Consider the following 12181-nt stretch of genomic DNA (forward strand, 5'->3'; position numbering starts at 1 on the left):
TGATGTGGGCTTGCCCACCCTATTTGAAACAGCCTGCCCAATGACTTGTCCTATGGTTGAATGCTTTAATGATGTTAAAAAAAAATGAAGATGAAATAAAGCGGAGAAAATAGTTTATTAAATTACTAGCTAATTGATAAACTAGCTTGAAGGCCGACAAAGTTCGAGCAAAAGCAAAGCAAAGAGGAAAAGAAAGAAAATTCTAAAAGCCTACCTAGAAAGGCTACTTTGCAGCAGCTTAGACACCTTTCGGCTACTTAGCCACCACGCCTTTAACAACCGCCTCGTTCTCAACAGCAACACATTCCCGCACTTCATCTTCAGTAGCCCCAGCTTGGGTGATGCCTACCTTAGTTGCCCCAACCTAGGCGCCATCATCACCAAATATCTTGCCAATAGCATTTTTGAAAGAAAAAGCAAGAAGATGATCTAGAGAAACAGAGAAAGTCTCGAGGTCTTTCCCAACAAATTTATAGTTCGACGGTCTACCGAATAGATGATCTACATGGCCAATTTGTAGAAATCAGCTTGACCATGAGCAAGCGAAGCCTCAAAACTAACATTCTCGCTCTTCATCTACTTATTCTCTTCAAGCAAACTAACATGGACATGCTACAACTTATCCACTTCCTTCTTCAAGCTTTCGTTGATCTTCAACACACCTTGAAGTCCTATAAGTTAGGGTTCAAACTTATTGACAATTTTCTAAAAGTAGATCACTTAATTATAAGCATCGATCAATTCCTCATCCTTTGCATAGCCAGCAGAATGAAGCTCAGAATAAGCACACTGAAGATCCTGTAGTGACCAATCTTCTTCTCTTCAGCATCATACTTTACTTGGATCACGTCAAGCCTAACCTTTAAGTCATCAATCTCTTGGCAAGCTGTCTTAAGTTGCAGAGAAGGGGAAAAGACATCAGACCCCTTCAAGACGAAAAGTTCAGACTCCAACTTTTTAATTTTCTCCACAACCAAACGAGCCTCAGCTACCATGGTCACCTTCATCTCCTTAGCAGCCTTGACTTTATCTTGATCAATTTACATAGACTTGGCTGCTAGGATCACGATCTTCTGCATCACAGCAAACAAAGAACTCCTTCTGGAATAGGTTGTATGCTTCGCAAAGGAACGCGAGTCAACGATCTTCCCAACGTCATCAACAAACTTGGCGCAGGCTTCCAAGTCCTTGAGCAGATTAGGTTTCAACAATGCATAAAACTCAGCAAATTATCCAGAGGCAGGCTTGGTAGACCCAGATACTGGGGCCACGACAAAACTTCTACATGTGAAATATTGTTAGCAATTGTTCTAGCCAACTTTGGAGCAGCAAGCATTACCAGCTTAAATTCAGCAACCTCTTTCTTCCCCTCAAAAGAAGTCAAATTAATCAAAAGTTTTTTAGCAGTAGGTGGACCCTTACAGGCGACAGAGGAAGTCTTCAGATTCTTCTTAACTGGAAAATCTCGAACAGGTGGTGATAACTTATTCCTCCCACTTTCGTTAGTAGTAGGCTCCATGATGGCAACCAGATGAGCTAATGCCTTAGCCTTAATCTGCTTTATCTCTTCTCTCGGGGGCAGTCCACCTTTCTCTTGGCGAAAAAGGGCTAAGTAGCCAGCGTTATCCACGATACTCGGCATGAATGTCCAGGGAGACATGCACCTTCTTCATATCTGGTGAAGTCTTTGAAGTTAATCCTCTACTTAAGGTATGCTTAAATAGGCTTTCCTGGCAATTTATTTCCCTTTCCGAGCATAATCTAATTCCAAGTCAAAGTGGGAATCTACATGAAATTAGGAAACAATTTTACGTTTCCCTAAGCAGCTTGGGATGTCTACACCTATAGCCATTTCCTATGAGCAGCCTAGTAGGTGTGAGGGCATTTGTGGAGCAAAAAATAATCCCAAAAATCCTAGAGGCAACATGTGAATTTTTGGACAAGAAAGACAAGATTACCCTCATTAGATGGGCAAGACACACTCGAATTCTCACGCGCATGCAACAAACAATAAGGACTCAAAATTCCCTCCATCGATGGAAGGGTCAAAGGTGATTACTATGAAATTTATTCAAATTCCACTAATCATTCCCTCATTGATTTCATTCAATAAAGTAAATCCTAAAATTCCTTAATTTCACTGTTCTAAAAATCCCCGCCTAGCATCATCTAGGTGCTAAGCGGCTGGCCACCATCCCAATTAATGCCTAGGCCTTTGAAAATTAAGAAAGGGCGCCTAGACTTGCTAAGGTGCCTGACTAGACCGCCTAAGCACTCGCCTAGCCCACCCAGATCCGCCTAGGCACTTGCCTAGGTTGCAACTCACTTAGATAGAAAATAGATAACTTTCCTTTTACATCTTATTGTTTCCAATAAATTGTAAGTGACTTATTGAACACTTAAATAAACACACATTATATGGTTGCTACCCATGTCTTCATTATGTTCCAATACTTCATAATAAATATGTCATACTATTTTCTAGTTTAGGATGAAACTATATATATTTTAAGTATAAATAGACACTTATTTACACGAAATACAATAGATTTACTTAAATCCGCCAAGTCTTCCTAGGCATTAGTCCCGAGCCCACCGACCAACTAGTGCCTAATGTCTTTTAAAAACTTGTTTTATTTAGAATAATTTCCATAGTAATTTCAAGATATTATTTCACATAATATCTTGAATTACTCCACCCAATTTCCCCAAATATGGCTAGCCATTCTCAACCCTTATGGTTGCCATCCTCCTATAAATACCTCACTTATCCTACTAAAATGCTAAGTCATTTGCTACCCACAAACTCCTAAAATTATATTCTTTTCAGAATACTAACTTTGGCAGAGATTCTTCGACCAAAACCCCCTTCATCATGGGCACGAGAGGCTTTTGACCTTAAATGAAGGTGTTATTGTAGATGTATTTTTGTCAAGGCAAGACACGGCACAAATTTGCATCCAAATGATTGTCCTGGTGTTTAGATCACATTTTTTAACCTAATACGTCCCAAATTTAAATCGTCTCCTTCCATTTGATGTAAATTAGTGTAGATTATAGCTTACAATAAAGTTTATTGCAGAGGTGAATGCAATGACTGGTATGCTTTAGGTGAATTTGAAGCCCATAGTACCATATATAAGTTGACTAATCAATGAACCAACCAATGGCATCCACGTGTCTCAACCAAAACCTAGTGGTTGTCATCTTCTTTAAATCCATGATACCTATAATCTCACCATACACACCTCTTTATTATTATTTTTAACCGTTTGATTGATTGAATAAAGTAAAGAAGATCAAATAACATAAATTAAATGGATGTGCATCATGACAAGAAAAAAGTATGTGAAAATATTTGGTTCAGGTACCAATTAGTATAGGCACTATAGGTCCTTCACGAAGAATGACCAACTCCCTTTCTAATAAATCAAGTAATTAGCTGTCCCATTACGTATTTGACCAATGATAAAATAATTGTAGCATCTTTAATGGCCTCTCTAAAAGAGCTCTTAGCTAAAAATATAGGGATAAGTTGGAAAACTTCATCTCCAATCACACTCTCTATCGTGTTTCTACGATAACAAAATTTCGACAACCTCCCTATCATTAATTAAGTGAATTCTTATTTAAAAATCCGATCACAGTAATAGCTACAGCATAACATATAGTTATTTTAACCAACGTTGTATAGTTGTTTGAGCTCAAAATCATGAGTTTATTTTTCAGTGTACCCACCTCATACAACCTGATTGATTTGGTTGATTGGGACACAATCCACAACACATGCATCCACGTTGAATTGTTGCCCAGAATCGTCCACGTACATGGTATAATCAATAATTTCCATGCAATATTGCCTCTCCTTCCAACTTTCACCATCCAACAAATGCCAATAATAAACAACGAAATTATTGCCGACCACAGAAGAACAGCAGCAAAAGGAAAATGATAGAGTAATAATTTGGCTGATAATTGTATTAAGAAATTGAAGGAATACTCAATCAAGATGCCCATTTGCACATGGGTTTCCACTTGCCAAAAGGACATATAAGATCGGCTTTGAATTAAAGATTTTTCAACCCCCTTTGAATTTTGGTGGATTTTTCTAATGTGCATTTGTTTGATTTAATGTTTTTCTGTTACTCCAACGAGCTACAAATTTTATAAAATAAGAACAATAATAATAATTGTTTCCATACTTGTTTTGGGTGCTGATCAAGGTGTTGAATATATCACTGCCAACTCATCTCTGCCAGCACATCAAAACAGTTGTAAAGGATTGGATGATGTAATAGTTAGTTGAAAGAGTTAGTTAGTTCTATAGTCAGCTATATATAGTTATTGTAAACAGATGGTAAAGTTAGTTCATTGAGTTTAATACAAAAGCTTCATTCATTTCGTTCTCACATTTCTCTTCTCTTTGTGAACCTTCATTTCTTGATTTGATAATTGTTCATCTCTGCTACTTCTCCAATGTAGTTAACACAAGGGAGATGGACTACTCATTTATTCTTGAAGATAAATCAGAGTTTAGTCCTTTATATTTTCATTTCAATCAGATTTTTAAACAAATTTTAATGAGATTTTGTAGGTACTAAAGTATGCAGTTTTATACATATTTTATTTTTATTGAAGAAATGATACAAATGGTTATAAGATTTAGCCACGGCACTAAATATGAGTAAATAATTTCCGATGATCAACCTCAACATAAGAGTTGACATGATTTGGAAAGAATTACGTACAACTAATATAGATATAGCTCCTGCTTCAGTCACTAATAAGACAATGACTACAGATAGAAATCAGCCGCAACAACCGTTTTAACACAGACACATTTATAAGGAGAGCACACTCAGAGAACTATCTCGGTTATAATAAAAATTAAAACTCAACCTATAGTAAGAACACATAATAGTTAAAGAGAGATGACTCGCTACAGATAATGCGTCAAATATTCCTGATGGAATCCATGCACTTGAGGAAGGTGTCCATGATCAGTCCTTCAGTCGCCGTCACCTTCTGTGAAGGTGTCCATCGCTCAGTCCATTTATCTAAATGTTGCGATATTAATCGTATTCCACCGCAACCATGTGGCTCTGCATGCTAAGATTCAAAGTTAGTTTGGTCATATACACCCTCAAACCGACATCGTATGAGCAAACCCATTAGTGAAACACATGCATTCTGAATGGCTTGTCTATAAAACTTCTCTCAGAATATATTACCTGAAATCTCAAGCTAAGGATCGGTATTTTCTAAAACTTTATTGAATTCTTGTAAAATAATTAGCAGTTTTTATCCAAGATTTAAGAGTACGTGTCAGATGTTTAAAAACACCAAGAAATTCCAATATATATTCTTCGAGGTTATATATGGATTGATATTGCCAGGCCAATATCTATTGTTACACTCAAAGAATTTAATTACTATTATCTTTTAAACCCCACAATAGTGTACTAGTTAAAAAATTAAACTATATTGCGGCTTGTTTTCAAATAAGATGTCTGAAAGGGGTTAAAATAAAACCGTTCGAACTTTTTTCTTTATTTTTATTACATGATTTACATTAATCTACACAAAGTAGAGAGAAGGTGGGGTTATCAGAGTAATTCACCACTTACAAAAACTGTTCAAAATTCGGTTGTTATGTATTAAACCAAAAATTTATTTCAGTACCCTTGAATTATGTACCCCTGATCGGATAACACATAATGTGGCTTAAATTTCATATGAACTGTACTGAAACTTGCATCTGGTTGGAAGATGGACAAAGTTGGCTTACGTCTTACCTTCAGAATGATGTTACAATGAGAAAAAAGGAAACAAAGTTAAGTTTGCTTTTTTGGTTACATTCAAAGGTAGCGAAGTTCGGATTCTAATCCTAGCTCATTGTCGAATTTGGAGTTGATCGTAAACACAATAAAACTATAGACTGTTATAGAGTAGGTATCAAGTAATATATTAGTGTGAACTGTTTATTTATTTGGTATATTTGAATGATTGAACGATGTTCGATTCAAATGTTTTTTTTGTAAGAATGATTTTCAAAGATAGATTAAAATTTTGAACAGAAACAATTATAAAATTTTAGCGGTAAAGATATGTTATTTGCAAGGAAAAAATGAATTCATCCCCAAGAGAAAATGCAAGTATTGTTTTTTTAACCTAACCCAACCAATGAATCACAAAAATGGTAATATTATTATGAATAATACTTGAATTCCTCTCTTAGGGGAATGACCCACTTGTAAATAACAGATCTCCATTGTAATTAAAATCAGAACCGTCCAATCTCTTAATCTTCATTTGAATATTATCCTTATGAAAAATCATTCGAATCGGAAACCGTTTAGCCATCCAAATGTTTCAAAATATATCAACGGTGTAAGTACCAAATTGCATATTCATGATAAATGTTGATTTATTTGATATATTTGAAGGACTAAACGATCTCCAATTCGAATGATTTTTTGTAACGATGGTATTCAAATAGAAATTAATTATTAAACAATTCCGATTTTGAAGTTTCTACGGTTAAGATTTGTTATTTGTAGGTGGGAGTATGAGCTCATTCCACCAAAAGGGGAATGCAAGCATTAAGATGTTTATTTCTTATTGGTGACAAATCATTTGGTTTAAAATTTTGTTCTCCCTAGTATTATCCTATTATTAATAGTAACAATAGAGAGATAATTAAGAAGATTTTGTTTGTGTGTGTAGGTGTGACGTTTAATTTTATTTATTTTTTATTTTTTTATTATTTATTTTTTTGTAAAGATTGCAGTGATTTTCATAAGGAGAAATTTTTAGTTGTAACCAAATTAAGCATGAGTTTCGTAATATATGCATGTTTTTCAAGTTTCGAGGAAGGTGTGCGTAGCCAAAGCATATTTCCAAACTTTCCAATAATGGCATTCATGTGGTTTACTACAAACTCAATGGCTTTTTCTTAGCATCCAGTAGTATATAACCCACTGCTACTGCTCACGGCCTACGATCTTAACTCAAACCCTTCCAACCCTTTCCTCTCTCACGCATTAATTAAGACTCTGAGGGCCACGATGAATAATAAACTCACAGTGCTGCTGCTTCTGCTATGTGCAGCTAATTTCCACGTCACCTTATCATTTGTAACAGATGGTAAGCTGATCTCGTCTGCTGTTTGTGCTGTTTTTATTTCCTGTATTTATAGACGGTTCCTATAATTGAATTGAATTATATGGTCAGCTGATCCCGTCTGTGGTTTATGCTGTTTTCATCTCTTGTATTTATAGACGGTTTCGATAATTGAACTGAATTATGAGAGAGTTATAGGAAGGTGCAGTTTGTTAATTTTAATGAGGAGTACTTGAAAGTTTCTCATACGTATATATATACACGACTCTGTCCGGGAGAATTCATTTCTAGTACTTAGGTTATTATCAATTTCAAGTCACTCTTGGTGGAAAATAAGTTGTTTTACTTTATGTGATCACTATGCTCAAATACCTAACAATATTACCATGTAGCCTTTCAAGTTCATATTTTCTTACAGCTCCTGGGTAGGAGGGTTGTCATAAATATTGAAGTCTTGTTAGTTTAGTTCCTATGCAACAAGTGAGAAATTTTTCAGTGTACAAGCTAAGACACTACATGTAATAATATAAGTGAAAAAATTGCTAAATATATTTTAAAATCATGTCGTTCAGTTATATTATATTACGTGGTGTACCACCTTGTATTTCATATATCCAAAAACTTCTCAGTTCAAACCCTTTTTAACTCAATGAAGAGGTTGTTTTCATTGATTTCTAATTACTTGTCTATTCTTGCAATAATGAATTTTTCTTCCTAAGTTTTTAAGCGTTTTCTTTCGTTCTCCAACAAATATTTTTAGCTAGCTTCTTAATTAGTTTATGAATCATCATTTTCAACAAATTTCTTTTGCTGCCTACTTAGTATTATGATTTAACGATATTTTTTCTATATGTAAACAATCTTAAATGACTAGTTTAATATCAAATTATTTTAATAGAATTAGTTTTAATCCAAACTCCACACTCTTTAATGTAAATATATCGTACAACTAAATTAACACTACAAAAAGTTACCCCAATGCAAATTTTCCTTCCTATATTTATTTTGACTAAATTATACATGATATTTTTCTAAAGAATCAATAACAGATAATTTGTATATTTGTATAATGGAAAGACCCCGCTAGATTATCTTTATGCACATGAGTTTGAGAATCTAGTCGGTGATTTGGTGGGAGCTGTATAAATATCCAGTTTGCATGGCTGGCAGCACTATCGTTTTCATCTTATTCCCAAGTTGCATCTACTACATTTATATTGTTAATTTGGCTAGTCTTATGACGGTAACAATATTTGGAAGTACACAAAGAGTCCAAAACCAAGTAACGACCCCAATTTTGTCACCTACCTCAAGTTACAAGGGTTTAAGAGCATTACAATAGGGCTCAAAATCTAACTACTATCACATCATATGATCGGTCGACACAATATATGATGTGATCGTGGCATCAAGGGTATGCTTTAATCTTAAGAACAAGGTAAACACCATTTTATGTAATATCATATATACTATTTAAACTTATTAGCTAGCTTTCGGTGGTCCTTTTCTTTTCATATTATTTCAGGATACTTCTCTTGTAATTTCTTATGCAGTTCCATATGATATCAATAAATTCGGTACAAATAATATACTATAGCGTCGTTAATTAATTTGTTTGAGTTTTACAAATCAATTGATGTTGTATGTGACAACAATAGCAAACAAATTAAATATTGTCATGTCAGTTAGCGGTCACAGCGGTAAGATTTGTGAGTGAATTTACATGTTATTGAAAATAACTCTATTCATTTCTCAGGCTTATTACCCAACGGCAACTTCGAGTACGGTCCAAAGCAATCAGAACTCAAGGGCACAGTAGTGACAAACCCTCATGCAATTCCCAACTGGGAAATCTCAGGCTTCGTCGAGTACATAAAATCAGGCCAAAAACAAGGCGACATGCTGCTGGTCGTCCCCGAGGGTGGTTTCGCAGTCAGGCTCGGCAACGAGGCCTTGATCAAGCAGAAGTTGAAGGTCAAGAAAGGCGGGTTCTACTCCGTCACGTTCAGCGCCGCTCGGACGTGTGCACAGGAGGAGACGCTGAACGTGTCCATCACTCCCAACCTTGAGAAAAGGCACTGGGGAATAATGCCAATCCAGACAATGTACAGCAGCATTGGATGGGATTCGTATGCATGGGGTTTTAATGCAGATTTTGATGAGATCGAGCTTGTGATCCATAACCCTGGTGTGGAGGAAGATTCTGCTTGTGGCCCACTTATTGATTCTGTTGCTTTGAAGCTCTTGGCTTCTCCTAAACGTACTAGAGGTAAAAAGTTGGGGTTTTTCCTTTTTTTTTTTTTTTTAGCTTTTTTATTGTTCTTAGTAATTGATTGAGTTGATTGTGATTTTGCATGCAAAAGCCATGCATTTTTAGCCAACAATCAAAACCCAATTCAGATTAATTAATTTCCCATATATAAAACCCAAGCTTTGTTCTTCCAACTCTCTTACATGACATGAGTGAATTTCACATGGGTCTCGCCTAATTCAAAAAGTTGTTAATTGAATTTTTCTTAGCTTCAAAGATAATTCTAAGTGATAATCTGATAACACAACTTGTAAGATTTAAGTTTTTTTTTTTTTTTTTGAAATATCATATATCCGAATTTAAGAAAATTTCATTATCGCTATATTAATATATTACTAATCACATTATCATTTTACTTTCATCTCGACATAGAACTAACTTGTAATCCAAGTAAATTGTACGTGAATCTGCTAAGACAAACATCTTTCCCTTAACGTTGTCATTTTTCTTTACCAAAAAAAATGCTTATCATTTTTGTTCAATTATTATTTTTGCAGCCAACTTGTTGAAAAATGGAAACTTTGAAGAAGGGCCCTATCTGTTTCCCAACACATCATGGGGAGTCCTAATCCCACCCCACATAGAAGACCACCACAGCCCACTGCCAGGCTGGATCATCGAGTCCCTCAAGGCCGTCAAGTACATCGACTCCAGGCACTTCTCCGTCCCCGAAGGCCGGAGAGCCATCGAGCTGGTCGCTGGTAAAGAAAGCGCATTGGCCCAAGTCGTCTTCACCTTGCCCGGAAAACTGTACGCACTCACATTCACCGTCGGCGACTCCAACAATGCCTGTGAAGGCTCCCTCGCCGTTGAGGCGTTTGCCGGCAAAGACACCCTCAAAGTACTGTACCAGTCCAAAGGCCAAGGTGGGTTCAAGCGCGCCAGGTTCCTTTTCACCGCCGTGGGCCCGCGCACTAGGATCATGTTCTATAGCACGTTTTACACCATGGCCGCTAGGGGTGGTTCGGTATGGGATCCCATACCGAAACCCTTGTCCCGATTCCCAAACCGAAATTTTTGGGAATCCCAAATTCAATACCAATCCCAAACCAAATTTTCGGGAATCCCAATTTTCGGGAATCCCGAAATAATTTCGGGATTTCGGGACAAATCGGGAATCCCGAAATGTTTTTGGGCTTTTGGACTAAAATTTGACATATTATGTTTTTGGGCTAAAATTTGACATATTATGTTTTTGGGCTAAAATTAAGTTTCAATCTACCCACTACCTATTTGTGCACAAAGTTTTTGGGCTAATGCCATCTCACCCCACATTCCAACTTTGATTCCTCCTCCACATAGTTGTAATTAAATGAAAATTTTGGCGGCGCCCATGTCTGAAAGAACAACTATATTGTGTACTCGAAAACAAAAGAAAAAAATTTGAGCTCAACTAATTGCATGCCCTGTACCCACCTTGTCCGTGTATATATATACAATATATGTATACTGATATGTTCATGCATGCATAATGGTCTTTGCTCCTTTGTTTCCTTGATTTGCCTAGGTATGCAGGAAACTAATATCCACATATTAATCACACTAGTGGCTAGGTATGCAGGAAACTAATATCCAAAGATTAATCACACTAGTGGCTAGGTATGCAGGAAACTAATATCCAAAGATTAATCACATTAGTTGAGACAACTGGAATATAGAAACAAACAAATTGAACAAACAAACATTAGTTATTTAGTTGAGACAAAGATTAATCACACTAGTGGCTACCAATACCATTAATTAAAAAATAATTCTCTTATAATTAAAAAATAATATATATATATATATAATATTTATTTCTATTCGGTATGGGAATACCGAAAAAATGGAGATGTAATCCCGAATCCCATACCGAAAATTTCGGTTTGGTTCGGGATGACATACCGAAATTTTCGGGAATTTTGGTTTGGGATTTTTTTGGTTTGGGATCGGGATTTTTTCGGTTTGGTTTGGGATTTTTGGGATTTTTTTCCAGCCCTAATGGCCGCCGACCACTCTGGGTCTCTGTGCGGCCCCGTCATTGACGATGTCAAGTTACTTAGCGTTCGCAAACGTGTTTGATGGAATGCCACAGATCGAGAAAACGTTTCGCGGCTGCTTTGGTCTTTTAGCTGATAAGTTATATATGTTATGTTATGTAGGAGGAGGAGGAGGAGGAGGAGGAGGGTGGGGGGTGGCGCCGGGGGGTGGGTGAGTTCTGAGATTTTACTTTGTTGTAAACTTGTAATACGAGGTTAACACGTGAGTGCTATCCATATATGTGATGTGTAGTGTACGCATCCTTTTTATCAAATGAAAGGATCGAGGTTCGATAGTAAAACTTTTTTTTTTTTTTTTTTTTTTTTTCAATGAAGTGGTGTTTTTGTTTTGATTTTTCTACATTTTCCTTTAGATATTAAGTTTGGCATCTTGCTTTGTTTGAAGGGTTCTTTCAAAACCCTATAAAACGAGGGTCGGTCGTCGAAAATAATGTGGAGTGAGTCTAAAAATAATCGTAACAAAAAATTACTCAAATCTTCTAATTTGATCGTTGGATTCTTTTGGATAGCTAGTTTGGCATGAGCTTTACTTGAAGGTCTTAAATACTTATAAGATGAAAGTTAGGTCGTCAAAATGTAATGTTGAGGGAGCCCTTAAAAGATTATCCTAACCAAAATATCATCGTTGAATTAGATGGTATTCATATTCGTTTATTTTTCACTACAAATTAATTTCTTAAAAATTTTGGATTTGTCCCAATTTTGCATG

At 36.0% G+C, this 12181-nt stretch overlaps 1 protein-coding gene across 1 annotated transcript; it reads left to right on the top strand.

Annotated features, from left to right (window-relative positions):
* Positions 1-6990: 6990 nt before the first annotated feature.
* Positions 6991-10418, top strand: LOC137740636 (protein BIIDXI-like; the record flags this gene model as incomplete). Its single annotated transcript, XM_068480470.1, has 3 exons — positions 6991-7146; positions 8879-9391; positions 9931-10418. Coding segments are annotated over exons 1-3 (1080 nt in total), but the record flags the coding sequence as incomplete, so codon positions are not given.
* Between the last annotated feature and the right edge of the window lie 1763 nt (positions 10419-12181).

The sequence above is a fragment of the Pyrus communis genome, chromosome 7 (genome assembly GCF_963583255.1).
Source record: "Pyrus communis chromosome 7, drPyrComm1.1, whole genome shotgun sequence".
In the NCBI taxonomy this organism is placed as follows: Eukaryota; Viridiplantae; Streptophyta; class Magnoliopsida; order Rosales; family Rosaceae; genus Pyrus; species Pyrus communis.